At 50.2% G+C, this 26,701-nt stretch overlaps 1 protein-coding gene and 1 non-coding gene across 9 annotated transcripts in view; both read right to left on the bottom strand.

Annotated features, from left to right (window-relative positions):
• PUM1 (pumilio RNA binding family member 1) overlaps positions 1-26,701 on the bottom strand; it is a 79,460-nt gene that overhangs the window by 10,729 nt on the left and 42,030 nt on the right. For 2 of the 8 annotated variants that reach the window (XM_041417494.1, XM_041417489.1), the window contains exons 8-17: positions 26,366-26,459; positions 25,101-25,217; positions 19,551-19,702; positions 16,571-16,709; positions 15,026-15,169; positions 13,400-13,696; positions 9,515-9,751; positions 3,548-3,815; positions 2,038-2,167; positions 1,021-1,149 (exon numbers count right to left, since the gene is read on the bottom strand). In XM_041417494.1, coding sequence (XP_041273428.1) covers positions 1,021-1,149; positions 2,038-2,167; positions 3,548-3,815; positions 9,515-9,751; positions 13,400-13,696; positions 15,026-15,169; positions 16,571-16,709; positions 19,551-19,702; positions 25,101-25,217; positions 26,366-26,459 — 1,707 coding nt within the window. Of the gene's footprint in view, positions 1-1,014; positions 1,150-2,037; positions 2,168-3,547; positions 3,816-9,514; positions 9,752-13,399; positions 13,697-15,025; positions 15,170-16,570; positions 16,710-19,550; positions 19,703-25,100; positions 25,218-26,365; positions 26,460-26,701 lie in introns of all 8 variants that reach the window. The other 6 variants (XM_041417487.1, XM_041417486.1, XM_041417490.1 and 3 more) reach the window with 5 other exon arrangements.
• On the bottom strand, positions 21,622-21,706 carry LOC121342952. The gene has a single exon (XR_005953621.1). It is a non-coding gene; the product is annotated as a small nucleolar RNA SNORD103/SNORD85 (small nucleolar RNA).

Raw genomic sequence — 26,701 nt, 5'->3', positions numbered from 1 at the left:
TAACTGAGCCAGAGTTTTCCTGTGCATCCCCCATTTTCCTCTCTGCTCCCCTTAAAGAGAAGCAAATCTAAAATGCACAAAGTTCACCAACTCTTTGGGTTACCAGGGTCACCTGTCACTAAAACAGGGTCAGCTCTGGGCTCAGAACTTGCTGGGATTTTACACAGGTGGTAATTAAGGAATTAATGAAGTTTAGACATGACTGATGTACCCCATGTGCAGAGTGGAAGCTTCAATCACAAACAGAAATGACACTTTGGGGCATTTTAATGCTTTGACAAGATCTGGGTGAATTCAGTTTTATAACTGAACCAAATCCAGGAATTTGGGGAGCACTGAGTACTCAAAAATGCCACTCTGGAGGAGACAGTAAATCCTTGGAGCAGCAGTGCTGGAGCCTGGGAACAGCCCTGCTGACACACTTGGCTCAGGCTCAGCCTAAAGGGAAGGACCACTCCTAAAGCCTCTTTCATATTTTTAATTTCATAACCTACATTGAGATTCCTGTTACAACCATTCCCAACCCTTCCCAAGCCAGCCTGCCCAGAGTATTTTTCATCTCAATTCATTGTTCCTAAAACCCTTGAGGAAGTGCTTTATTAATGAGCTCTGAGTGGGGCTATCAGCCACATCTCTCCAAAGCCAGAACGAGGAGCTCCTCATCCATCTCCCTGCAGGAGCGCAGGATGCTGACCCACATAGAAATAACTCAGTGAATATTAAAGGCAAAACTCTTCCTTCAAGGGATTTAAAAATCTCTTTTAATTCACCCTCATTTTCAGTTTTCCACATGATCTGCTTCCAGAGAATTAACAGAGAAGCAGCCCCATGGCCAGGGAAGGGGAACAAGGAGGTGACAATGACAATGAAGGACAGTGGCACAGACTCGTCACACACAAGGAACACCACAAACATGCCAGGAACCAAACCAAGGGAACACCAGGCACAAGAGGGACAGGAGGGAACAGCTCAGGAACATCAAACATCAAGAAGAAAGTTAAAATTGAAACTTACAATTACCTGCTGGTCTGGGGGGATGAACTCCAGGGCCTTCTGGATCACCCTGCAGCCGTACATCTGCAGGGCCAGGGACAGCACGTGCCCACGGATGCGCTCTGCCAGCGCCAGCTTCTGCTCCAGGCTGCCAAACTGGGACAGGAGAAACAGTCACTGCAAGGACAAACCCCTGCCCTGGCCACTGGCACTGCCCTCCCACCCTGGGGGCAGGAGCTGCCCACGGAGAAGGATGGAAGATCAGCCCCATGGGAAAGGGGTGAACTGGCCCAGCCAGACATGCTCTGTGCCTGCCTGCAAACCCCAAAGGGGCTGGGGCCACCAGGGTGACCAACCAGCCCTGGACAAGTCACAGCCCCAGGGCTGCCAGAGCTCCAGAAGTGCTGGGACAATGGCTCAGGCACGCACAGGGTGGGATGCTGGGGTGTGTGGGCAGGGGCAGGAGCTGGATTCAATCCTTGTGGGTCCCTTCCAGCTCAGGAGGTTCTGTGATTCTGATTCTCATTTACTGGGCAGAAGCACCAGGAACACCTGGTGAAGGACCAGTCCAGTGTCCAGAGAGAGGGGTGGAGGGACACAACACCTTCCCAGCAGCTGCTGTGATTGGAGAAGTTTCTCCCTTGTTCCCAAGTCCAGGAGCACTGACAGCTCAGCACAGCACCCTGGACAAGCTGTGCTGGATCTGCACCTCACAGAATGCCGGGGGGGGGGGGTTGGGCTGGAAGGGACCTTAAGGCTCAGTTCATTCCAACCCCCATCCACTTCCCACTGGAAATTTACATCTCCTGAATGTTGCTGTTTATCACAACATATTTTGCTTTTTAAAGTGTTTCTTTTCAGATAAATCTGAGTCCCATCCCTCAGTCACCCTAGCAAGAAAGATCCAACAGCTTGTGGGGAGGAGATAGCACCAGTGGAGAAGGTTAGCCACAGGTATAGCCTCAAGGCAGGGTTTTCCAGGCTCATCCAACACCTCAGCACAGCATGAACCTCAGGAAGAGCTGCAGGGGAGGGCAGACTCACCTCAAAGAACTTCTGAATGACGTAATTCCCAAACACATCCACCATGAGCTGATAGGCTGCCTGCAGGATCTCGTTGAACACCAGCTGACGCTCTGCTGGGGTGGCACGCTCCAGTTTCAGCTGAATAAATCTGAAAAGCAGGCCTTGGAGTGATGCCATGGGCACATCTGTTCATTCAACCCCTTCCCAAAGCCTCACCCGTGTGTTCCAGAAACAACCATGAAAAATCCTATTATGGCGTGAAGATTAAGCACTTTCATTAACTTAAGCTTCCTATCACAAGTTAAATATTCAAATTTAAGACATTTTAGTCATCCACAACTTGCAACGCTCTTGCAAACACAGCTATTTTATCCAGCCATCTGAAAGCTCGGGGTGGCCACAGCCATGAGGTCCATGGCCACATGTTGGAATCTTCATTCCAAGCAAAGCAGATCTCAATGCAGTAATGGAGGATGGCCTTGTGTCCAGCTGGCTTTTAAAATGGATTTAGCTGTGCCAGCAGGATGAGCGAGCAAACCACAAAGCATGGAAGCTCTTTTTCAAAGAATTCCCAGAATCACTGGGTTGGAAGAGCCCTTCAAGCTCATGGAGTCCAACCCAGCCCCAACACCTCAACTCAACCCTGGCACCCAGTGCCACATCCAGGCTTTGTTAAACACCCCCAGGGATGGTGACTGCACCACCTCCTGGGCACAACATCCCAGAACTTTATCACTTTCTGTGAAAAACTTTTTCCTAATATCCAACCTGTATTGCCCTTGGGGCAGCTTGAGGCTGTGTCCTCTGGTTCTGTCAGTTCCTGGAGAAAGAGCTCAGCCCCAGCTGAGCCACAGGCACCTTTCAGGACCTGTGCAGAGTGATGAGGTCACCCGAGTCTAAATCTGAGGCTAAATCTGAGGAGGAATTCCTGCTACCAGCACCTGTCCCCAACCCTGGACAACATTCCCAGGCATGCACAGGGTGGGATTGTTGGGGTGTCTGGGCAGGGCCAGGAATTGGACTGGACAATCCTTGGGGATTCTGAGCGTGACACTGGCTTGGCTGTTCCTGCTTATTCCCTGGTCTGCCTCTGCTTGGGGAAGTGAGACAAAACACGACTGCGAAACTCAGCTGTGAAACTCAACTGTGAAACGCAACCAACAAAACAACAACCACAAAACCACAATCACAAAACACAACTGCAAAACAACAACCGCAAAACTCAACCAGCAAAATGGAACCAACAAAACAACAACCAATAAACTCAACCGCAAAACTCAACCAGCAAAATGGAACCAACAAAACAACAACCAAAAAACACAACTGGAAAACACAACTGCGAAACTCAACCACAAAACTCAACTGCGAAATGGAATCAACAAAACGTAACTGCAAAACTCAACCATGAAGTCAACTGCAAAATTCAACCGCGAAATGGAACCAACAAAACACAACCATCAAACACAACCATGAAACACAACAACGGACACTCCCGCGAGGAGCAGCCGTGCCTGGCTGCCCAGCCCACCTGGATCCGTGCTGATCCTGGGAGAACTCCATGATGTGGCCCGCGATCTCGCGCAGCTGCAGGTTGGGGTAGCGGTTGTTGCGGAAGTCCTCAAGCAGGCGGCTGCGGCCCGAGGGCATCACGTCGGACATGCCGTAGCGCAGCCGGGACGACGGGAACAGCGTGCTGCTGGGGCTGAACAGGCTGGAGGCGCTGCTGGCACTGCGGTACTTGGCCTCCGCCCCCGGCGCCGCAGAGATGTAGCGGCCGCTGCCGTTTGTCAGCCCCCCTGCGAGGGAACAGGGATAGATGGGGTAAGGGAACGGATGGGATAAGGGAATGGGGCAGGGACAGGACAAGGGAATGGATGGGATACGGGAACGGAGCAGGGATGGAATAAGGGAACGGGGCATGGATAGGAATAAGGGAATGGATGGGATAAGGGAATGGATGGGATACGGGAACGGGGCAGGGATGGAATAAGGGAACAGGGATGGATGGATGGATGGATGGAATAAGGGAATGGATGGGATAAAGGAATGGGGCAGGGGTGGGATAAGGGAATGGATGGGATAAGGGAATAGGGCAGGGACGGGACAAGGGAATGGATGGGATAAGAGAATGGGGCAGGGGTGTGATAAGGAACTGGGCATGGATAGGGATAAGGGAATGGATGGGATGAGGGAATGGATGGGATGAGGGAACGGGGCAGGGATGGAATAAGGGAACAGGGATGGATGGAATAAGGGAATGGATGGGATAAGGGAACAGGGCAGGGATGGGATAAGGGAATATGGCATGAATGGGATAAGGGAACAGGGCATGGACAGGGATAAGGGAACGGGGCATGGATGAGCCTCATGGGGACAAGGGAACAAAGCATGGAGGGGCCTCATAGGGACACAGATGTGACACTGGATCCCTGAGTTCTGTTCCAGCATGAGGGGGGTCTGACATTCAGCTAAGCAGGACGCTGAGGTGGGATTTCTAAGAGAATTTCTAGGTGGGATTTCTAGGCAGGATTTCCTTACTGGAAGGGTGTTCAGGCACTGGAACTGCCCAGGGAAGTTTGGAGTCCCCATCCCTGGAGATGCCAAAGGAATGAACATGTGGCACTCAGTGCCCCTGTGGAGCTCAGGTCCAACCTGTGACCAAAGACCTTGGAGGGCTTCTCCAACCTTGATGATCCTGTTTTATGATGTTCAGGCCTTGGATCTGCCCAAGGAGGCTTGGATTCCCCATCCCTGGGGGTGTCCAAGGAATTCCTGGGCATGGCACTCAGCTGGGTTCGTTGATCAGTCACAGGTGGGACTCGGTGACCCCAAAGGGCTTTTCCAACCTCCATGACCCCATTTTGTGATTCCTGACTGAGCTGAGTGAGCTGCCCACCAAGGAATTTAGATGGGGATGTGTCCAAGCATCTGTGGCACTGCTGGATTAGGGTGGGGACAGCTACAGACTCCAGCAAAGGACTCTGATGATCCCTTCTAAACCAAGATATTCTGTGATTCTGACTCTATTCAATGACATCAGATCTGTGACTGTGGCTTTCTGACAGTGTAACAACTGCTCCTCCTTCTGCGTCCAAAGTGTCTGAACCAGGCCAGTGGCAATCCCAACCAACATCCCCCAATTTTAGCATTTTTGCCGTTTCCACTGCCTCTGCCTCCATCCTCAGGTTTTTCCCACCTCTCCTACTGCCCTGGCAGGGACTGAGTTAAAAGAAGTGTGCTGGGGGTGGGGGATAGATATAAAAGTATAAAAAAAGCGGATATAAAACCACAAATCACTATTACACACAGGTAAATACCAATAAATTAAAACCAAGAAAGGTTTTAAACCCCTGTGCTTTCACAAATGGCCAAAATATATGCAGCCACATTAACAGAGATGCTGTGGGGCCCCAAAACAGGAATATGGGGACAGGTGATACTTCATCCCACAAAGAGAAGCTTTGACAGGAACAAACTTGAACCTTCCAGTGCTGTTTCCCTGGCTGCAAGTTTTCAGGATGTGGCTCAGCACGGTGGCAGAGGATTTGCTTTCTGCCTTTCCTGCAGGGCTTGGGATCCCTCTGCTGGTGCAGGAGGAGCCTGCATGGATTTTCCTGGGTGGAACGAAGTCTTTCCAGGGAACACATCCTGATCACACAGGGACATGCAGGGTCGAGGTGAGGCAGGGGAAACCCAGAGAAATGAGCTGCAGGAATCTGTGCCACAGAGGGGAGAGCTCCAAGGAAACCTTGGCATGGCTGGCTGCAGAGAGGCAGCTCCTGGCAGCTGGACTGGAATTAAAAGTATTCCATAAAAACAGAGCTGAGGGACCTGCACTCTTTGGCCATTGACACCTGGAGGAAGCACCCATGCAGGAAACCGGATGAGAATTCTGTATTTATAACAGCCTAATTAACTACTAATTCTGACCTCTGTGGCTCACCTCCAGCTCAGGATATTTTGTGATTCTACATCTCTGAGCTGGGCAAATTTCTCTAGAGCTGGTGCCAGAACTCTCCTTTCCCAAGGAAGGGGAAGACCCTTTTTCCTCCTGTTTTTTCCCAAGGAAAAGGAGAGCTGAGAGCTCCTTGTGCTGCCTTGCAATTGAGTGTTCAGCACCTCCTGCACCCAAACTCCCACACTGAGCAACAATTCCCAAAAGCCACGCAGTGATATTCTTGATATTCCTGTCTCCTGGAAGGAGCAGGATTGCCACAGGAAGAGTAAAGCATTTCCCAGGTGAGGAAATCCAGGAGGGACAAGCAGAGCAATGGGGCATCGATGTTTCCCATGCATCTGGAATTCTCACAATTGCCACTTTTTGTTCTAACACCTGGAGCAAAATTAAAAGTTGGGACTGAAGTGGAAAATGGTTCCTGATGGGAAAGAGGAGGGTTTGGCACTCAGGCTGTTATCCCCTGGTGAAGAGCACAATCAGGACACAAAATCTGTCAGAGGTTTTCGGAGAAAGCCCCAATCACTTGGAGATTCAGAGTGACTCCACTTTCCCCCTGTCTGTTTCTCCTGATGGGAATGCTGACTGCAGGTTTCCCCAGGATACTCAACATCACCCTGGGACCACAGAGATCCTGTGGGGAACAAGCTTCCTAAATCACAATTCTGAACCTCACCAAAGTCCTGAAATCATAGGGTGCCTCCAGCTCCTCTGTGCCAGGACTTGGGTCAGATCCCAGACTTGAGTGGGATTTTACCAAAAACTACAAAGAAACTGATGTTTTCTTCCTCTGGAGCCAGGCTGGGAGAGCTGGGGATGCTCCCCTGGAGAGGAGAAGGCTCCAGGGAGAGCTCAGAGCCCTTGCAGGGCCTGAAGGGGCTCCAGGAGAGCTGCAGAGGGACTGGGGACAAGGATGGAGGGACAGGACACAGGGAATGGCTCCCACTGCCAGAGGGCAGGGCTGGATGGGACCTTGGGAACTGGGAATTGTTCCCTGGCAGGCTGGGGAGGGGCTGGGCTGGAATTGCCAGAGCAGCTGTGGCTGCCCCTGGATCCCTGGAATCCTGGATTCCTGCTTGTGAAACTAAAGAGAAATCAGGGAACAGTCTGGGGTGGGAGAGACTTTAAATCCCATCCGGTGCCATGGCAGGGACACCTCCCACTGTCCCAGGTGCTCCAGCCCCAATGTCCAGCCTGGCCTTGGGCACTGCCAGGGATCCAGGGGCAGCCACAGCTGCTCTGGCAATTCCAGCCCAGCCCCTCCCCACCCTCACAGGGAACAATTCCCAATTGCCAAGATCCCATCCAGCCCTGCCCTCTGGCAGTGGGAGCCATTCCCTGTGTCCTGTCCCTCCGTCCTTGTCCCCAGTCCCTCTGCAGCTCTCCTGGAGCCCCTTCAGGCCCTGCAAGGGCTCTGAGCTCTCCCTGGAGCCTTCTCCTCTCCATCAGAACTGATTTTATTACACAGGAAACCAGACCCCTCTTCCCACTGCCCTCCACTACCAATAAAAGAGAAACTTTAAAAAATAAAATGACTTTTCATGGACTTCAAGGTCAAATCCCCCAAAATCAGATCTATCCCAGGTGAAATCTGACCTACAGCATCACCCAGCATGGAACCAGCCATGGAAGGGACAAGGGCACAAGGACAGGAATACTTTGGGAAGATGAGAAGCCCCACACTGATCCTCTGGAGCATAATCCATTTCTGGGGGTACTAATTCCAATTCTTTTCCAGAGTTTGCTCCCAGACAGATCCACCTTCCTCTGATCCAGAGGAATTCTTAAGATTTTTTGATTCCAAATAATTTTTAAGATTTTTTTTTTTTTTTTTGCTGCAAGGGCAACCAGCTTTTTCCTCGGTTTGGAATCTGCTTCCTCCTCAGGACTAATTTATTGTGGCCATTTAACTGTCAGCCAAGGCCTCCACAGCTGCATAAATAAAGTCAAAATCCTTCCAGTTCTATTACAGCTCTGAACAAGGCACGATGGTAAATCTGAACTTGATCTCCAAGAATCATATTTATGACTATTCCAGCTAACCTAGAGCCAGCACTGGATTTATCACACATGCATGGAATAAACATAATAAATACAGTGTCTGCTGAGGGGGGAAAAGTGCTCTGAGAAGCAGAAGTTTTGTTAAACCCAGCAGATTCATGACACAACCAAAACCATGTGAATTTTTGGAGGAAATATTAAATTACCTTCTGCAGGTGCAACAAATAATCTCTTTGGTTTGTTTATGAGGGACTGAACACTGCAGGAGGTTCAGATGGGCACTGCTTTATTATTTAATATTTGCTTTATTTATTTTTAAGATTTATTTTATTGCAGGCCAGGCAGAAGCTCTTTGAGAAGATTCAGCTGCACAAAGTCATGGATCTTCCCAAAATGATTCCTCCTGTGCATTTGATAAGGCCACACTGATGGGAAATTTTCCAAGGTAAACTCACCAAATCCTCAGCTCAAAGCTAAGCACTGCTCCAGGAAATATTGGTTAAAAGCAGGAATTGTATTCCAAGCTCATTATTTCCAATATAATGGGTATTTTAAAACATCCCCTTTAAAACCATTTAAATTGAAGATCAACTCTCCTTATCAAACCATTGCTGCTGTTACCAAGACCAATGCAAGAAAATCCTGTTTTATAAACACTAGAGAATATTATCCCTAATTTCAAGCTAAGGAAATGTCTTAGGTTGGAAGTGGGGGTGTGTGTTCTGTCCCCCCTGTCAGAGCTGGGCAGTTCTCTGCTGTTCTCTGGGCAGGTTTCTTTATCTCTCCCACAGCCAATCCTCCCTCCAGGAGATCTCTGCTCTTCATGGCCACTGAGTGTCCCTGCATGGCTGATCAAATTCCAGCATCCCACTGGGAGATGCTCCGCCCAGGGCAGGAGCCAAGCATTCCTACCTGGATACAATCTGAGCCTGGAACAGCACAGCAGCCTTTGCCCACTGCATTCCCAGAGGAGCAGCTTTCTCCTGCCCTGCATTCCCAGAGGAAGAGCAGGCCCATCCACAGCAGCCCTGGAGCTTCAGAGGAAAACTCCAGCCTTGTGCAGGATCCCTGCTCCAGCAGAAGCACAGCTGGCACTGCAGGAGGGCTGAGCCCCCATGGGATGGGACTGTGCCACCGCCCTGACCCACAGGGCTCAGCGCCTGCTCTGACTCTGGCAGGGTTGGTTTGTACTACTGCATTTGTATCTTTAGTTTCCCTAGTCAATAACTGTTATTCCAATTCCCACATCTTTATCTGAGAGCCCCTTAATCCCAAAATTATAATTTGGAGAGAGGGGGTTTGCATTTTCAGTTTCAGGGGAGGCTCCTGCCTTCCTTAGCAGACACCTGCCTGTTCAAACCAAGACAGAAAAAAGGAGGAAAGACGGAAACCTGTTCCCAGCTGAACCCTGTAGGACACACATCAGGACGGCTGGAGCTGAATTAAAGATCATTTTCCACCTAAATGATTGTGAGACCCCACAGAACTCCAGCCCTGGGGAACCAGGGACGCCCCAGGAGAGCAGAGCAGGGCTCTTACCCAGGTTGAGGCTGGAGGAGGATCCATGTGAGGACAAGGAAGGAGGAGGAGTCTGCGAGTGGCCGGGGCCTTGGCTGGGCAGGGGCATCCCCACGGGCCCGGGGGAGGAGGAGAAGCCCAGGCCATTGTAGAAGCTGTGCCCGATGGGGGTCAGGCTGCTCGAGGTCCTCTTGTACAGGTCACTGCTGCCCGTCAGCGAGTCCCGGCGTGAGCCGCTGCCCGTGGTGGAGTTCGCCACTGCAAAACGGGAAAATGGGGAAAGGGGAGATGCCACCAGCCCCAACACTGGAGAGCCACAGCTCCACTGCACTGGGCTGCTGCTTGGGAAAGTGATCAAATGCAGCCATTAAAACCAGCCAAAATCATTGAAACCACGTTGTTAACGATAAACGGCCAAACAAATTATCTGGGATCTTGTTTTTGCCTTCAGCGCTTTGGAGGATTTACTGTGACAGAGCACAGGGAGAAACAGCTCCAAAATTCCCTATGTAGAAAGGTCAAAGGATAAATATCTCCCTAAAGGAAGGGACCACGCTTTGGGGGCACACTGAGACCTCTGAGGACATGCTGAGACCCTGGGGACACACTGAGACCTTTGGGGACACACCAAGCACTTGGGGACATGCTGAGAACTTTGGGGACAAGACGAGACCTTGGAGACATGCTGAGTACTTGGGGACACACTGAGCACTTGGGGGACACACTGAAACCTTGGGGACACACTGAGACCTTTGGGGACACACCTCTGAGGACATGCTGAGACCTTTGGGGACACGCTGAGACCCTGGGGACATACTGAGACCTTTTGGGACACACCGTGACGTTTGGGAACATGCCAAGAACTTTGGAGACACACTCAGACCTTGGGGACACACCAAGCACTTTGGGGACACACTGAGAACTTGGGGACACACTCAGACCTTTGGGGACACACCTCTGAGGACATGCTGAGACCTTTGGGGACACGCTGAGACCCTGGGGACATACTGAGACCTTTTGGGACACACCGTGACATTTGGGAACATGCCAAGAACTTTGGGGACACGCTGAGCACTTTGGAGACACACTCAGAGCTTGGGGGACACACCAAGCACTTTGGGAACACACTGAGAACTTGGGGACACACTCAGGCCTTTGGGGACACGCTGAGCCCTTTGCTCTGGCCCTTCAGGAGAAGGTCTGAGCTCCCCAGAGCATTCCCAGGATAAGGCAGATCTGAGCTCCCCCTCCTGTTTGTTCCCAGCCACCAGAGCGGAGCCCCAGCCCCAGGAGACTCTCCCTGTGTTGGCTCAGGAGTGAGCCCAGCCTGGTGCACAGCTCCCTGAAATCCCTGTGCTCACCTTCCAGCAGGTGAGCAATCAGCTCCTGTTTGCCCCCAGCTCTATGGAGCTGGAAATCAGAATTCAATTTCACTCCTAACCCCCACGGTTTTTAAGAGCTGTCTTGATAGGCAAATACAAACTCTTTAAATGCACTGTCAACTTGCAGGGGAAAAAATCAATTTTGCATTAAAATTTTGTTTAATAAACAGTGAAATTGTTAACTGTAAAGAACTAATCATTTTTGGTGAGTGCACACAGGCTCCAGAAGCAGCAGGATCAAAGTTTTATTCATTGATTGAGGGAAAACATCTTTGTGAATCTTGGCACTGAGCAAACCACTCATGGAATTCAATTAGTTAAATAAACTGAGGTGAGAGAAGCAAATGCTTTGTTTACCTGGAACCAAGATGGTTCCAATTCTCAAGGCTGGGTTGAAGACAAATATTTAGAATAACTTTTTATTGCAAACTGCTCCTCTGTGAGGTAAACTGTTCTGATGGAGCCAGGCTGGAACCTGCCCCTCACTCTGATGAGAGCAGCAAAGTTCAGGACATAATGACTGCCCTGAGACTGAGCAGTAATTAAAACAATTGTTCCACTTCAAAAAAACCACAAACCTAAGGGGGAAAAAAAACCTAAAAAACCACAGACATCTCTGGATGAGTTTGATTTTGAAAGGAGCCTTGGTCTCCAGCTGCCCAAAATCATCAAAGCATGGATGGGAGGTGTCTACAACCACAGAGTGATTCTTTTGGTGTGTGATGGAAACAATTCCCAGAGTAAAGCACAGAAACCACCTCAGATCAGCTTTTTTAAAGGCATGAGGAGTTCCTCAGCCTTTACTCTGAGGTGAGAGGGGTTGACACACTCTGGAACCAACTCCTGTCAGCCCAGTACTTCACATGCAGGGAAAAACACTTCCAAATTAATTACTCTGCTACTGCTAATTATCATCTACTAAACGCATTTCTGCCAAGAACTGCTGCAGATTTTGAAGCCTCAAGTAGTCCCTAAAGGAAAATTCCCAGTTAGGCTGGGATGGATGAGGAGGGCTCAGCTCAGAGCACAAACTCCTGAAATCTGGAGCTCCCCTCACGCTCCTTTCCCGGGTGTGGGAATCCATAAAAGCAGAGGGTTTTGGGAAAGCTGCAAAAGGCAGGCCTCAGAGACAGCAGAACTGTGATTAGAACTAAGCAGCAGCCATAAGACTTGTCAGCAGAAAAATTATATAAGATGTAGAAAGTAAGGGCAAATAGAACAATGGTTCATGTATTAATGCTAGTCTAGAATAATTCCCTAAGCTACAGAAAAGTACAACTAGTGAGATGTTAGGAAGTTCTAAGCTTAATAATGAAGCTCTGTGCATTGTGTTTTAAGGCTTACAAGCAGGTATGGTATTAGAAATAAGGAAGCATTATTTTAGCCAAAGGTACATGTGCTTAGAGTGGCTGGACAGAACTACTGTCAGTGCTTTTGCTTTGTGTGATTGGTCAAAACTTATCTTTAGTAAGATCTGTCTGGCCACTGTATCAGGGTCAACCCCTGAATATTGCCTCATATTTTTCCTCAACCTTTCTAACCACCATTGGGGTTTCTTCCCTCTTTTGCTGCTCATCCAAAGCCTTAAGGGCATTTTGCTTATGTGGAGCTGCCTCTTTGATACCTCTTATAATCAATGTTCTGTACTCCCCCATGTCTTGCCTCCCCCCGTGCTGTTGTGGTCCCAGGTGGGGTGCACTGTGGGCACTTTCAGATCCCCAGGGTGTCCTTGCATTCTCCCTCTCCCATATCCATATCCCAACTTTTAAAGTGAGCTGTAACATTGAGTTCTGTGTCTGCTGTTGGGGATGTGAGCTGCTGGCATATTCCCATGTTATAACTATGTCATGAGAGTGATGTTGGAGAATCAAAAGCTCAAGAGGTGTCCCACAGCAGTCCCATCCTTTTGGTAATTCCCCCTCTTGGTTCAACTAAAAAGAAACCTTTGTAACCATGTAGTTTATTAACTGCCTTGTGTTTCATAGCTTTACTAGAATATATCTGCTTATTACTTGTTTAAAGCATCTTTTTTGCTCACATTAAGCATTGCTATATTACAACACAGCAATTTTAATGCTGTGAAAGTCCAGTCAGTTCAAAGGGCATAAGTCATGTCTGATAGCAATTCCCAGTCATTGTTCAAAAAAGTCTCACTGGTTCCACGGTCTTAATTCAAAACCTTCCTCCATGTCTATACCTTCATCCACTATCTCTGTAAGATTTTGAGAACTCTCTGTGAATCCATTTCCTACCTCTCTCTCTTGCATGATAGAAACTTCTTTGATAGTTTTCTCCATCATTTGTCGCACACACGTAAGTTTGCAGGGTATCACTGTCAGTATCACCACTACAACACTCAACACATACAAACCCATTCCACAAAGCTCCCTCAGCCAAGGTGCAACGCTCCGTTCTTGGAACAAATCACCTAACCTGCAGCCTCTGACGAAGCAGAGGCGTGCCACAGCAGCCCCATCCCGTTGGTGCCGTGCACCCAGCCCAGGCCGGCAGTCCCAGAGCTCACCTGCCGTGCCGAAGCCGCCCAGCGCCGAGCCCAGCGTGGCTCCCAGGGAGCTGCTGCTGCCGAAGCCCAGCGAGGTGTTGGCGGGCTGGGCCGAGCCCTGCGAGAACAGCGAGCTGCTCTGCGAGTTGCTGCTCAGGGAGTTGTTGCCGTAGAAGGAGCTGGAGGCCAGGTTGTTGGTGGGCTGCTGCTGGGGCTGGGGCTGGGGCTGCTGCGTGCCCAGGGGCCGGAAGGGGCCATTGGTGGTCCCTGCCAGCCCTCCTGCTGCTCCGTTGGCCGACGCCGCGGCCGCCGCCACAGCTGCAGGACACAAAAATGGGCAAAAAATGGAAAAGGCACTGAAAAAATTCATTTTCATCACAGTTCTGGAAGGTAAAACTTAGCAGGTAGTTTTGAATTGCTAGAATTTTTTTTCTTTCAGGACCAAACTCTGTGTACATCTCTGTTTATTCCATGTGAGCTGCCCCCAGCCCCCAGCCATGCCCAGCTGTTCTTGCTGCTCTTGTGCTGTTGGGAGCTGCACAGACCAAAATCAGGAATGGTTCTTTCTCCAAAGATCCAAGAGTCCAATCAGTGCAGCCCCACACTGACAAGGGCCAGTTAAGAAACCCGAGTTTTGAAATAATTGAGATGATCCTTCAGCACATGAAACATGAACCTCGGTGCCAAGAACATCGAAGCCCAAAGATTTTGGTTTGCAGCCAGTTCCGAAGTTAAATAAAAAGCAAAATAAACAAGAGCTACAAGAAAACAATTAAAAGGCCTATTTCATAATCTGAGCCCAGTGCTAGCAGGAGCTGCTCACACCAACGGATTGAAAAATCCTTTTAAAAGCCTTGAACTCCCAAGGAACCCAAATAAATGCCAAAGCAACTCATGGCAAAGGCCATTTTAGGCATGGTTGTGTCATAAAGCACAAATCATGGAATGGTTTGGGTTGGAAAGGACCTTAAACTCATCCTGTTCCACCCCAGGGACACCTCCCCCTGTCCCAGGTGCTCCCAGCCCCAATGTCCAGCCTGGCCTTGGGCACTGCCAGGGATCCAGGGGCAGCCACAGCTGCTCTGCCAATTCCAGCCCAGCCCCTCCCCAGCCTGCCAGGGAACAATTCCCAGTTCCCAAGATCCCATCCAGCCCTGCCCTCTGGCAGTGGAAGCCATTCCCTGTGTCCTGTCCCTCCATCCTTGTCCCCAGTCCCTCTGCAGCTCTCCTGGAGCCCCTTCAGGCTCTGCAAGGGCTCTGAGCTCTCCCATGAGCCACTGGGAATTCTGAAGGCTGCAGCAGGTAGGAAAGCTGGTGCCAGGGGACAAATTTAAATACCTGCCGCGAAACTCTACAAAATCATCCAGGTTCCTGCTCCTATCCCTCTCCGTGGCTGCTCCGGAGGCTCAGCCCAGGTTGAGCACAGAGGATGTTTCTCAACAAAAATCCCTGGATGGATCTCAGTGAGGGCAAGTTTGTCATCACTGCCAGCGGAGCACGGAGGGGTGGGGACACTGGGGACACAGCAGGCACTTGGTGGGAGCAGAAGTCACCTGTATGAACCACTGGGGGGGACAGGACTCACCTGTCTGACCCGGGGAGGGGACAGGACTCACCTGTCTGACCCGGGGAGGGGACAGGACTCACCTGCCTGGGCTGCAGAGGAGCTGATGATGACAGGGGCAGGAGCCACCAGGCGCACAGGAGCCCCCAGGCCGTTCCTGGCCCCGGCGTTGACCACGAGGGCTCCTGTTTGGTCATAATAAGCAGCAGGAGCCAGCACTGGGTAACCTGCAGAGGCAAGCACAGGTGACAGGGCAGGTGACAAACACATCACCCATGTCTAGGTGAGGGCAGTGCAAGAGGGTTTTTAAAGGAAAAGCTGAATGGGAAAAAAAAAAGAAGCAAGAACGGCCCTGCTTTTCCCAAAAATGCCCACGATTTTACACTAAGAATTTTGGGTAGAAAAGACATTTTGCACCCTGAATCTTTTCTATTACACTGTCACCAGTGCAAATTCAGCTAAAAAAGGGTTTAAAATACAAATGCACCATTTCTGCTCCATGACATGTACAACGTGTGCTGGGATTGCTCAGAGGTGGGGCTGCCAGGGTGCACCCACAGGGAACTTCCACTTCTGTATTTTGGAAGGTTGGTACCATAAAATACTCTTTAATGCATGTAAATAAACTCTCATAAATGCTGGTGATACACGCAGCAGCAGCCTGACAGAATATAGTGATTTAGGCATCTCATTATGGAATTCTACATTAAATGAAAACAATAAAATTAAATGCAGTGACTCTCTAAGGTGGGGGGTCACTAAAAGAATGTTCCCTGGGAATATTTGCTTTGCAAATACAGGTACAAACATATATCTATAATTGTATATATGTGTGTATTTGCTTTGCAAATACAGCCCAAATAACAGAGATTAAAGAAAATCTGCAGACTGCTGGAAATCTGCACAGCTCACTTTGTAACTTAATACTGCAACATTCTTCTTAAACAACAAAAAAACCCAATTAAATTACGTGACAGTACCAGCAAGGAGACCTGAAACCCAAATAATCCTTTTTTCCTTACATTTGACCAGCAGGACATATCTGCATGTTATTCTAATGAGCTCAGATTCATCCTTTGCCACCACAATAATACCCTGAAAAACTGAATTTCAGCAGCTTTTTACCCCAAAGCCTCAGGGATCAGAGTCAGAATTCCTACAGCAGCTCCACCAATGAAGAGCTAGAAATGAGAACTAAACCCTGCTTCCTTTTATAAACCCTTTTCTTTCCCTGTTTTTAAGCCTCTTGGAAGAGCAATCATGGAAGGAAGCCCCTGTTAAGTCAAGCACCTGGCAGGGATGGAGAGCTGAGATGAATGAACAGGACTAAGAAACCTCTGAGATTTAAAATACAGATCCCATAAGCTTGAAGGATCCACAGAAAAATCTGGAGGTGATTTTTCGCAGGAGCCATCAATTCTTGGAGTACAGTGCAGGCACAGGGAGATAACACTGCTGTCACCTGCGCCACAAGGTCACCTGTGACCCCTCAGCGCTGCCAGCTGGGGACACACCCAACCCCAGAATGAACCCCCAAACCAAGACAAGCAGGCACTGCTGGTGCCAGGCAAAGGCAGCCCTGGGAGATGGCACTTCCCAGGCTCTTCCTGGCCCGGCAGTGCTGGTACCTGGCATTCCTGCTGCCAGCCCCTGGCCGAAGGCGAGCGCGGAGTTGACGGCGGCGGCGGCCACCAGAGGATCCGTCTGCTGGCCCTGCTGGTTCTGGTTGGGAGTCAGGGGACGCTGGCTGGCTCCTCCACGGAGCACCTGCAGAGGACAGAACAGCCACTGGGTTATTATGGATCCAGGAGACAGCCACTGTCACCAGGCAGGAGCAGCACCAGCGGGGGAAACGTCTCTCCTTTGCTCTTAATTCACTTTTCTTCACATTCAAAAAGGGCACGGAGAGGCAGGGAAAAGAGCTGGGAAGGGTCTGGAGCCCCAGGAGAGGCTGAGGGAACTGGAAAGGGACTCAGCCTGGAGAAAAGGAGGCTCAGGGGGGACCTTGTGGCTCTGCACAACTCCTGACAGGAGGGGACAGCCGGGGGGTCGGGCTGTGCTCCAGGGAACAGGGACAGGAGGAGAGGGAACGGCCTCAGGCTGGGCCAGGGCAGGCTCAGGGTGGATATCAGGGAAAATTCCTTTACTGAAGGGTGGTCAGGCTTTGGCTACCCAGGGCAGTGGTGGAGCCCCCATCCCTGAAGTGTGTAAAACACACACGGAGTGGTGCCTGGAACAGGGGTCAGTGCTGGGTTAATGCTTGGACTCGATGACCTTTAGAGGGTTTCTACAACTTTCAACTCCCTGATCCCACCTCCAACACTCATCCTCTGCCAGAAGTGTGCACAAGCCACCTGCCCACCCCAGCTAATGTCTGGTCCCTGTAACCACAGCCTCACCAAAAGCCCTCTGAGCAGACACCTCACAAAGCCCAGTTCAGGAGCTGGGGACAGATGACAGGAGGTGACCTGGGTGTCTCCAAGCCACCAGCCCCTGTTGAGGCCATAGATCTGGTGACACAAGACTTAAACCACAGGAAATCATGACCACAGAGTCCACAGTGGGGTTTGTAGGGACAAGCTGCTGTGGTGAGAGTCCCTCAAAAGGGACGATGGCAGAGTGGCCACCCTACAATTACCTCAGCCAGGCTTGGTTTGGCAGAGCCTTGCTCAGAGCTGGTGCAGGAACCTGCAAGCTCAGCTTATTAAACGAGCCAGCCCCGTGTCCTCAGCACATCCTGCTGCAAAAGTGACATGGTGGGTGTCACCTGCTCGAGTTATTAACAGGAAACACTGACTCGGTGCACGGAGAGGCTGGGGAGGATCCCCAGGTCACTGACTGGGAGGTGCCCCCGAGCCTGCACAGGAACCTATTGGGATGTTGGGGGACACAGGACAGATGATGGACTTTGGACCTGCTTGACACAAGAGATTTGATAACAGGATGCCTTGGCAAAAGCAAACGGAACTCTGAAAATTAGACCTGAATTGCCAGAAGATTCAATCAGATGGATTTACCAGAAAAAAAGAAAATCCCATTAAACTCTGCAAGCAAGAGATGCTGTTATATGCACACGTCTGTGTAAGTGATTTTAACCTAATCACTGCAGTATGCATTTCCAGTCTCCCTACAACAGTACACAAGTGTTTGTATCCCACCATAAAGTTGGATTCTGATCACTGAATCAGTCTCCCTGTCTCTCTCCATTGCCAACAGGAACCTTCCAGCCCAGGGAATCTCTGGGAGCCAAGAATTCCAGGGGGTGCAGACTGCAGCACTGGAATGCTGGTGGGTTTTATTAACATTCTATTAAGATGTCACAAGAGTGACAAATCAAGTGTCCACACTCAGTGCTCCAGGTTCCCAAAGCCTCTGCCTCAGCACTTTTAATGCAAACAATCCCTGCTGCATCCCCTCAGAGCAAGGTTTGCATTCCAAACCCTGCTTCCGACCCCACTCATGCCTGCTCCATGGCCATAAAAGTAATGAAACATCCCATAAAGGCCACTGGCACTGAGATATTTTATTTTAATAGCCTGAGCCTTTGCAAGGCTCTCTCATCTCATGCCTGCTGCATCTGTAAAGGCCTTAGAACACTTCCTGACACTGGGCTTGGTTTTCAAAGGGTTTTCAGCTTCTGAGCTGGAAAATTCAGCTGCCATTTGCTCTTTATTCTGCCACCTCCACCATCAAGGACCAGACAGGAGCGCTGCTGGGGGGACTGAAGCCCAGCTCTGGCTCCTGGTGATTTCCCCTCACACACCAACAGCACCAGAGGTTTGCTGCTGCACAGCTCAGGCCATTCCCAGCCTGACCCACTGGTGTTCCCCACAGCACTGACACCACCCAGGTACACGTGCCACTCCCCTCATGCATGATGGATAAATCAATTTACAAATGTACAGATGGCTCCTGTCCCTTTGTCTTTAGGACAGGCCAAAGGGTTTTCTCCTCATTTAAAACTACCCAGAGCTGAGGTCAGGATCACTCATAGAAAACATCAGGGTTTTGAACGGCTGGAGCCGTGTCAGGGGAGGCTTGGGTTGGGTTTTCCACAGAATCAGCTGGGTCAGAAAAGACCTTTGAGATCACCAAGTCCAACCTATGAGCTGACACCACCCTGTCACCCAGACCACGGCACCAAGTGACAAAGTGACATCCAAGTTCTCCTAAAACACCTCCAGGCACAGGGACTCCACTCCAGTGGGCAACCCCTTACACTGTCCCATCACCCTTCCTGGGAAGAAAATCTCTCTGATGCTGTTCCCCCAGAGGGAATGGGCACGGGAATGGGAACGGGAATGGGCACGGGAATGGGAATGGGGTTGTAGGAATGTGAATGGGCATGGGAATGGAAAGGGGCACAGGAATGGGAATGAGAATGGGAAGGGGCAGGGACATGGGAATGGAATGGGCATGGGAATGGGCACAGATGGCCCTGAGGCTGCAGAGTTTGGACGGCGCTCCCAGGGATGCCCAGGCTGGGATTGCTGGGGCTCTGTGGAGGTCCAGGGGTTGCCACCCAGGATCCCCAGGGGTCACTCCCAGCTGAGGACATTCCCCACCCAGAGCCCAGGTGTCCCTGGCCCAGGAGGTGCCAGGCCTTACCTGCTGCTGGCCCTGCTGCGTTTGCTGCGTGCTCTGCTGGCTGGCTGAGTTGGTGGCGGCGGCGGCGGCGGCCGCCTGCTGCTGGAAGAGGCTGGCAGGATAAACTCCCCAGGGAGTGACTCCATAGTACTGGTGAGGGACCACAGCTGGACCTGGAACACAGCAGGGGCAGGGTGAGCTCCTGGGGGTCAAGGGGCACACAGCACCCCAAAAACACCTGCTTATCGTGCCTAGTTTAATGGGATCTGTGTGAAACCCTCTGCAAACACAGAGGGATTTGGCATTTGGGTCACACATCTTATAAAGTTTCAAGTCAGACCTGGAATTTCATCACTGCACAAGGTCAAACTCTGCCAGCAGTGATTCCATGTTGTTATTGGTGTGTCCTGGTTTTACAGAGAAGGAACAAAAATCTCCAAGCCCAAAAGAGGAACCTTGTTTCAAGCACAGAGACAACTTCTCATCCCAGCTGACATTCACAGCTCACTGCCATCCACCTTCAGCTCCTCAATAAATTACCAAACCTCTTCACAGCTGGAGTGCATCAACCCTTAAGTATTAAAATGCTCTTTTTCCAGCCCTGCTTTGCATTTGCAAATGTCCCCTAAAAGAGGCTGCATGATCCTGTCCCTTCCCACATCCCCTCCTCAAACTTAAGAGGCTTAAAAATAAAAAGAATCTCGGAGAGCAGCAGAAAAAGCCTCACTTTTGAAGACTCCTTGTGTTCATCAGGTCTCAGAAGACCACAGAAATTTGGAGATAGCAGAATGGCAGCCTCTGTCCTTAAATAATCCCAGTTAGAGTAATGCTGAGGAAGCTCTCAGTGCTGGAGGAGGAGCCCTTCCCACCCCATAACACGGATGGCAATCCAAGAATATTTTTTAATATGACTGTTTGATATCTTTAGGAAAGGTCAGCAGAAAACAGCAGTGTTCCCTTTGATTCCCAAATACATCTCCCTTCCAAGGCTCCCTCCCCACAGCAGGAATAGCTCAGGCAGAGCCAGAGTCAGATGTGACACTGGAATTAAGAAATCTTTGGAGAACCTTGGTCATGTCTAGAGTAAAACCAGGATTTTTTTTTTTTAAGGGAGACACTCAGGACTTGGGCTCATTCCATGGAAAATGAGGATGACACAAAAAGGGAGGTGCAAACAGTGTTCTGTGTTAGCCTGGCTGAGACAACAGGGGGAAATCCTGGAAGTCCCTTTTCCTTTTAGTTTCTGTTCCTTTCTTCTTGATTTTTACAGTAACAGTCTCAGCTCAACTCCTGCAGGATGTCAAGGAGCTGGATGAGCTCCTGCTCCTGCTCATCCACACTTCAGAACATTCATTCCATGTCTTGTGCCAAATATTAAATTCATATTTCAAACATGTAAGAATTACTCTCATTATACTACTCTGGTTTTAACTACCGTGCTTTCCCCAAATTTAGGACTGAGGTGCCCAGCTCTGTGCACAGCAGGGAGGTGCTGGCTAATTCCAAATTCCAGGCAGATGCTGAACACCTGGATTTGTATCTCACCCCAAAGCCCATCCTTGCTGGATTTACAGAATCAGAGAGGCTGATCTGCTTTCCCTGCTCCAGATCTGGAGCAGCAACCACTCATTTCTTACCTTCCACCCTGGAAATTCATGAGCAGTGTCAGCTAAAATGGAAAAAAACCCTCAGCAAACGAATCAGTGCCATGAAGGTGGTGCCTGTGGTGCCTCAGCAGGCACAGACAGGTAGGCAGGGAGTGATTTTAACCTGTTTATAATCACTGAATGCACATCAGACCCCAACTCCCAGGGTTCTCCTGCACCCAACAGGGCAAGGGCTGCAACTGCTCCCTTTTAATGCAAGTCATTAACCTGAACTTGCCCTCAGGCTGCTGGAAGTTGCTGGAATTCCTTCATCTGGACAAAATTTGGGCATCTCTCTGGGACATTTTAGTCTCAGCTCTAATTATCAACCAAGCACAACCTAGATGGGCTTTTCTCCTAGGCAGAGGTTGCTGCCAAAGCCCTGAGTGTACAAAAGCAGAGCAGACTTTGAAGTTTGCAGCAGCTGGGTTTGAAAGGGCTGCGGGTCTGGCTCAGCTGCTCCGAGCACAGGAGAGAGGCTCATTATTGAACAGAGTTCTCAGTGAGGGCAAGTGTGGCATCACTGCCAGACCCAGCAGCACCCAGAGCTGACCCCCTCCAGCAGATGCTGCACCTGCTCCTGCTCTCATCAGAGCTGGGCATTCCTGGGAAAAGAAAATTCCAGCACCTCTGGAAGTGAACATTGCCCACGCTGTGTCACACTCAGCCCCTGGACAGCCAGAGCTGCTCCTTGCAGGGAGCAGCAGCAAATCCAGCTGGGAGCGTGCTCAGGACATCACTGGGGTGTGTGAGACCACCGAGGGCTTTGTGCTTCCACCTCAGCCTGCCACCCCAAGCTCTCCTGCAGGACAGCCAGCCTGAGGAGCAGTGACAGCAGCTCCAGCTGCCCCAGGAGCTCAGACAGGCTGCAGCAGCAACTCAGCAACTCCAGGGATCTGGGGGGTGATCCCTGTGGAACTCCCAGGGATCTGTGGGGTGATCCCTGTGGAACTCCCACTGATCTGTGGGGTGATCCCTGTGAAACTCCCAGCATGGCACCCACGGGGTGCTGCTTTTAGGGATGGCAGTGAGCAGCGGAGCTCAGAGGTGCTGCCCCAGCCCAGAAGGGCAGGGACTGCCCAGGCTGGCTCTGCTGAGGTACCCAGGACAAACCCAGCTGCAGGAGCTCCCAAATGCCAGTTCTGGCACGGTGTGCACACACCCACAACCTGCTCCAGCTCAGCACCAAGGGCCTGATCATCTCCCCCAGGCTGAAAAACCCCAAAATGTGCAGTGGGAGGATCTGATTCTCCTGTGTTCAGGTCACCCCAGCATTCATCCACCTCCCCACAAAGAGCAGGAACACTTTGCTACCTGCAATACTCCACCCCAGAGGAAATCATTTCCCAACTGGCCCAAAAAAAGGCAAGTTTTCAGTTTTTTGAGTGACATCTTTCTCAAATGATGGAAGGCAATTCAAAGGCAGCAGTATCTTCCCCACAGTTTAAAATCTAAATGAGGGTTTTTTTTAGGAAGTTCTTCCCTCTGCATTCAAATTTGTTCTTTAAAATGCTGCTATTGTTGGGAAGAGAAGAGCATTATCCTAGAGCTGCCAGTCTCACAATCATGACAAACCTGCCATAATGGCAGAACTTTAATTGACAGATTATTTCTGCCATAAAACACACACCAAAAGTTTCCTCTCTGCTCTGAGAGGAACTGTGAGCAATAAACTCCAAACTCATTTCTTCCATCTCCGAAGCTCCTCCAAGTCCTCCCAATTTAACACTCCCAGGCACATCGAGGAGGCTTTTTGGCTTTGTATAAACATTTAAATTGTCTCATGTTCCTCCAGTGCTGCTCTCAGTCATGAGAGAAAAAAAGGGTTCTCAAACCTGCTCAGGCCCAGACAGGAAAGATGCTTTTCTGAAATAAACATCAACACAAAGTTTATCTTGTCATTTCTAGGGTGCAAAGCCTGATGAGAGAGTTAAAGTAACTCCTATTTCTCAGTGGCGTAACACTATAAACACACCCAGCACATTACACATTGTTTTGTTTCTTTTGAGAGCCATAAATTTAGAATTACTCAAGTAGAGGCCCTGATGCCAAGTTCTGGGATGCTTTAGGTATCCCTGGGGTGTTATTTCCAGTTCAAATGTCTAAAACCCGAGTTAAGCACAGCCTAAATGGGGTTTTCTTCTGGTCAGAGGCTGCAAAAGTTCAGGCAGCTCAGCTCCAGTAGAGCTCAGAAAAAGAAAAAAACACTGTGGCCAACACTTGGTATTTCCTGGAAAGGTGGCCCAGCTCCATGTGGTCTTTCTATGAAATCAAGCTGCTGACCTGCTGCTCCACTCTGCTACCACAGAAAGGAGCTCTGCAGGCCCTGGGGTGATGCACAAAGGCCAAGCAGGAGCCTCTCTGTACAGGAATCACTCACAAACCTCCCCCTCTGCCTGGAACTGGGGCTGCCAGCGCCCTGGAGCTCCTCCTGACTGAACTTCCCTCTGGCATTGGCCAGCAGCAGCTCAGCTCAGTCATTCCCTGCTCCATTCACCATCCCAGGAGGGTTATCAAGCCCTGGAGCAGCAGCAATGTCCTTGTGCCCCTGTCCTTGGCTCTGTCCCACGGAACCACGGCGTCACCCGTTTGCCAAGGCCTGGTGCTGCCTCCACCCAATCTCCCCATGGCATTGCATAATTCCAGCACAAAATTCCCAGCAGCCCAGGCCAAAGCCCAGAGTATAATCCAAACTCTTCACACACATCTGCATGATCCACTAAAACCTCCATCCAAGTGGGCAGCAGTCGCTGAATTCCCGTTTCAGAGCTGACCCCACAATGGCCTCAAAGCTTAAAAGCTCAGCGGGGGTGTTGTAAGAGCTGGACCAAAATTGTTCCAGACCACAGAGTGTCACATCCACACACACCCAGGTGGGTTTGATCTGGAACAAGCCACCCAAAAAGAGGACTAGAATGAGTTTACAAGCTGCAAGTGAAGCGTGGCAGCAGCAAGAGCCTCCACAAACAGCCCCACTCCAAACAGAGCAGTGTTCATTGGCAGCACAGAACATTTCCTCTGCCTTGCTCAAGGAAAGCCAGGCATGGTTAGAAAAACCCTCCTCTAAAGGCACATCCGTCCTTTAAAAAATCCTCTCCTAAAAGCACATTCTTCCTATAAAAATCCTTTCCTAAAACCATGTTCCTCCTTTAAAAAATCCTCTCCTAAAAGCACATTCTTCCTATAAAAATCCTTTCCTAAAACCATGTTCCTCCTTTAAAAATCCTCTCCTAAAAGCACATTCGTGTTTTTTCCCCAGTGCTTGGGCAAGAACTTTATGGCACCCCCAGAAGTTCCAAGCTCACCGTGTCCCCCACAGTGCCTGCCAAGCTGTGGCACGGAGCTGGCACCTCCAGAATCACCAGTTCAGGCTGTGACAGCTGGGAGGAATTTGGGAACTGATACATGAATGGCTGGAGGAAGATCCTGCAGAAAGAGCAGAGGCTCCATCTTTGCTACCATCTGGAAAAGGGCATGTTCCCAGTGTGAGCCCCAGCAGATACGGATGTGTTCACCTCCCGGGAAGTGGAAATTTCCAACAGAATTTCAGGGAAGAGCTCATTTGCAGGATGCACCACATGCTGAACAGAAAGGAGACACAACTTTCCTGGCAGGAAACACATCCTGCATCTTTCCAGCCTTTCAGAAGCCTTTTTTCAGACGTTTTCCTTGCTACTGTCATTCACCAAAACACCCCAAAAACGGAGCAATATTTGTGTCTGTTCCCTTCCCATTTGCTATGGGAGCCTTAAACAAAAATTATCCCATTTCATCTCCAGTTTTAATGACAAATTCTGGTTTTACTCACAGCCACACCATTATTTCAATTCTCTCCCCACAGGATGCTGCTGTTTGCCTTGCAGAGCCCCAGAGCAGCTCTGCACAGCTCGTGGCTGGCAGTGCAGAGGGAGCTGCGAGTCCTCACCTAAGGTGGCAGCTGCCGCCAGCCCGGCCGCGTAGGGATCCGTCCCCGGAGGCGCCGCGCTGATGATGTAGGGGTTGGGAACGAAGGCAGCGGGAGCTAAACCTGCTGAAAACATTCCTGTCAGTGAAAACAAACTCAACAGGACTGCAGCACCACCACAACCCCCCTGCTGCTGCCTGGGCAACACCAAACTCGGGCTGGTTTCGTGGTTTTAAGCTTTTTACGGGTGGTTTTCTACAAGGAGTGACAACCTATAGCGCTGATGGGCAGAGGAGAGATCTGGCATTAAAAAACCCCAATTCCAAGGATTCAATGCTCCTTAAGAGGTAAAATCCTTTGTATCCAATAGCTCAGGTGCTTCTGCAGGGCAGACAGACCCTGTTCAGAAGACTGGAGCTTGTTACTACTCTGTATTTCCTACAGTGAGTAAATCAGGACTCAAACCACCCCGTCCTGAGCTCCATGCCCACCACAGGATCCCAGCACTCCAACTGGTCAGTGTGGAAAGGGCTCAGAGTGGAAAAACATTCTGTGCCTCTGCAAGGGGACAGTTTAATCATTAGAGAAAGGCCAGGTGGGCGGGAGAGAGGCGTGCAGGGGAGGTGAAGGTGAAGGGGAGGAAGTTAAAAAGCTGGATAATTTCAATCCCTGAACTCCACTGAGCACACAAGGGCACAGCACAGAGCTGGGAGAGCCCCAACACATTTATACTGGGGTTTCGGGCAAGAAGAAACCCAAATTCCTACCACAAATTGCTTATTGTGCTACAAACATTAATACATTGTTTTCCTGGGTTTCTACACATTATTAAGTGCTTTATTCCCAGTTAATAAAAACATATATTTTGTATATTTTTAATGAATAATTTTTAGTGATAAGAATAATGTGTTTGCATAAATTACATTTTTAACTCATAAGACCCCTGGCTGCTCATTCAGCCGATATTAAATTGTGCATTTCCCCTCACTTCACTGTGCTGTCACCCTGATTTATGCTTCACTCAGAGGCTTCCAAAGCCTCTGCTGACTGATCAGCACCCTCAGGAGGGTGAGAGTGTCAGCCCTGCCACACAGGGAACTCCTTTAAAAGGCTTCTCAAGTGTGCAAGAGACACCCACAAGCAAAACTGTAAAAACGCACTTCTGCTCATGTGTTGATCATCAGCTGTAAAATACACTTTAAACCCTCCCAATCCTTTTCCCCCTGGAGTCTCCCCATGGATCAGGAGGAGGGCAGTGGAATAGGCAGGAGGAGAGGCAGACTCACCTATGTGTGGCTGGTGGGCAGCAGCCAGGGCGTACTGCTGCTGCTGGGCTGCTGTCAGCTGCTGCACCGCCAGTGCATTGGGCCTCTGGAACAGCTGTGGGGAGAGCACAGACAGCCCTGAAAGTGGGCACCAACAGCCCTGAAAGTGGGCAACAACAGCCCTGAAAGTGGGCACCAACAGCCCTGAAAGTGGGCAACAACAGCCCTGAAACCGGGCACCAACAGCCCTGAAACCGGGCACAAACAGCCCTGAAACCGGGCACCAACAGCCCTTAACCCAGGCAGGGAGTACAAACAGGATCCTTAAATCAGGCACAGAACACAAACCATGTCCTT

Source organism: Onychostruthus taczanowskii, unplaced genomic scaffold (assembly GCF_017590055.1).
Source record: "Onychostruthus taczanowskii isolate IOZ18803 unplaced genomic scaffold, ASM1759005v1 scaffold56, whole genome shotgun sequence".
Taxonomy (NCBI): domain Eukaryota; kingdom Metazoa; phylum Chordata; class Aves; order Passeriformes; family Passeridae; genus Onychostruthus; species Onychostruthus taczanowskii.
This window is presented reverse-complemented; position numbering and strand designations above follow the sequence as displayed.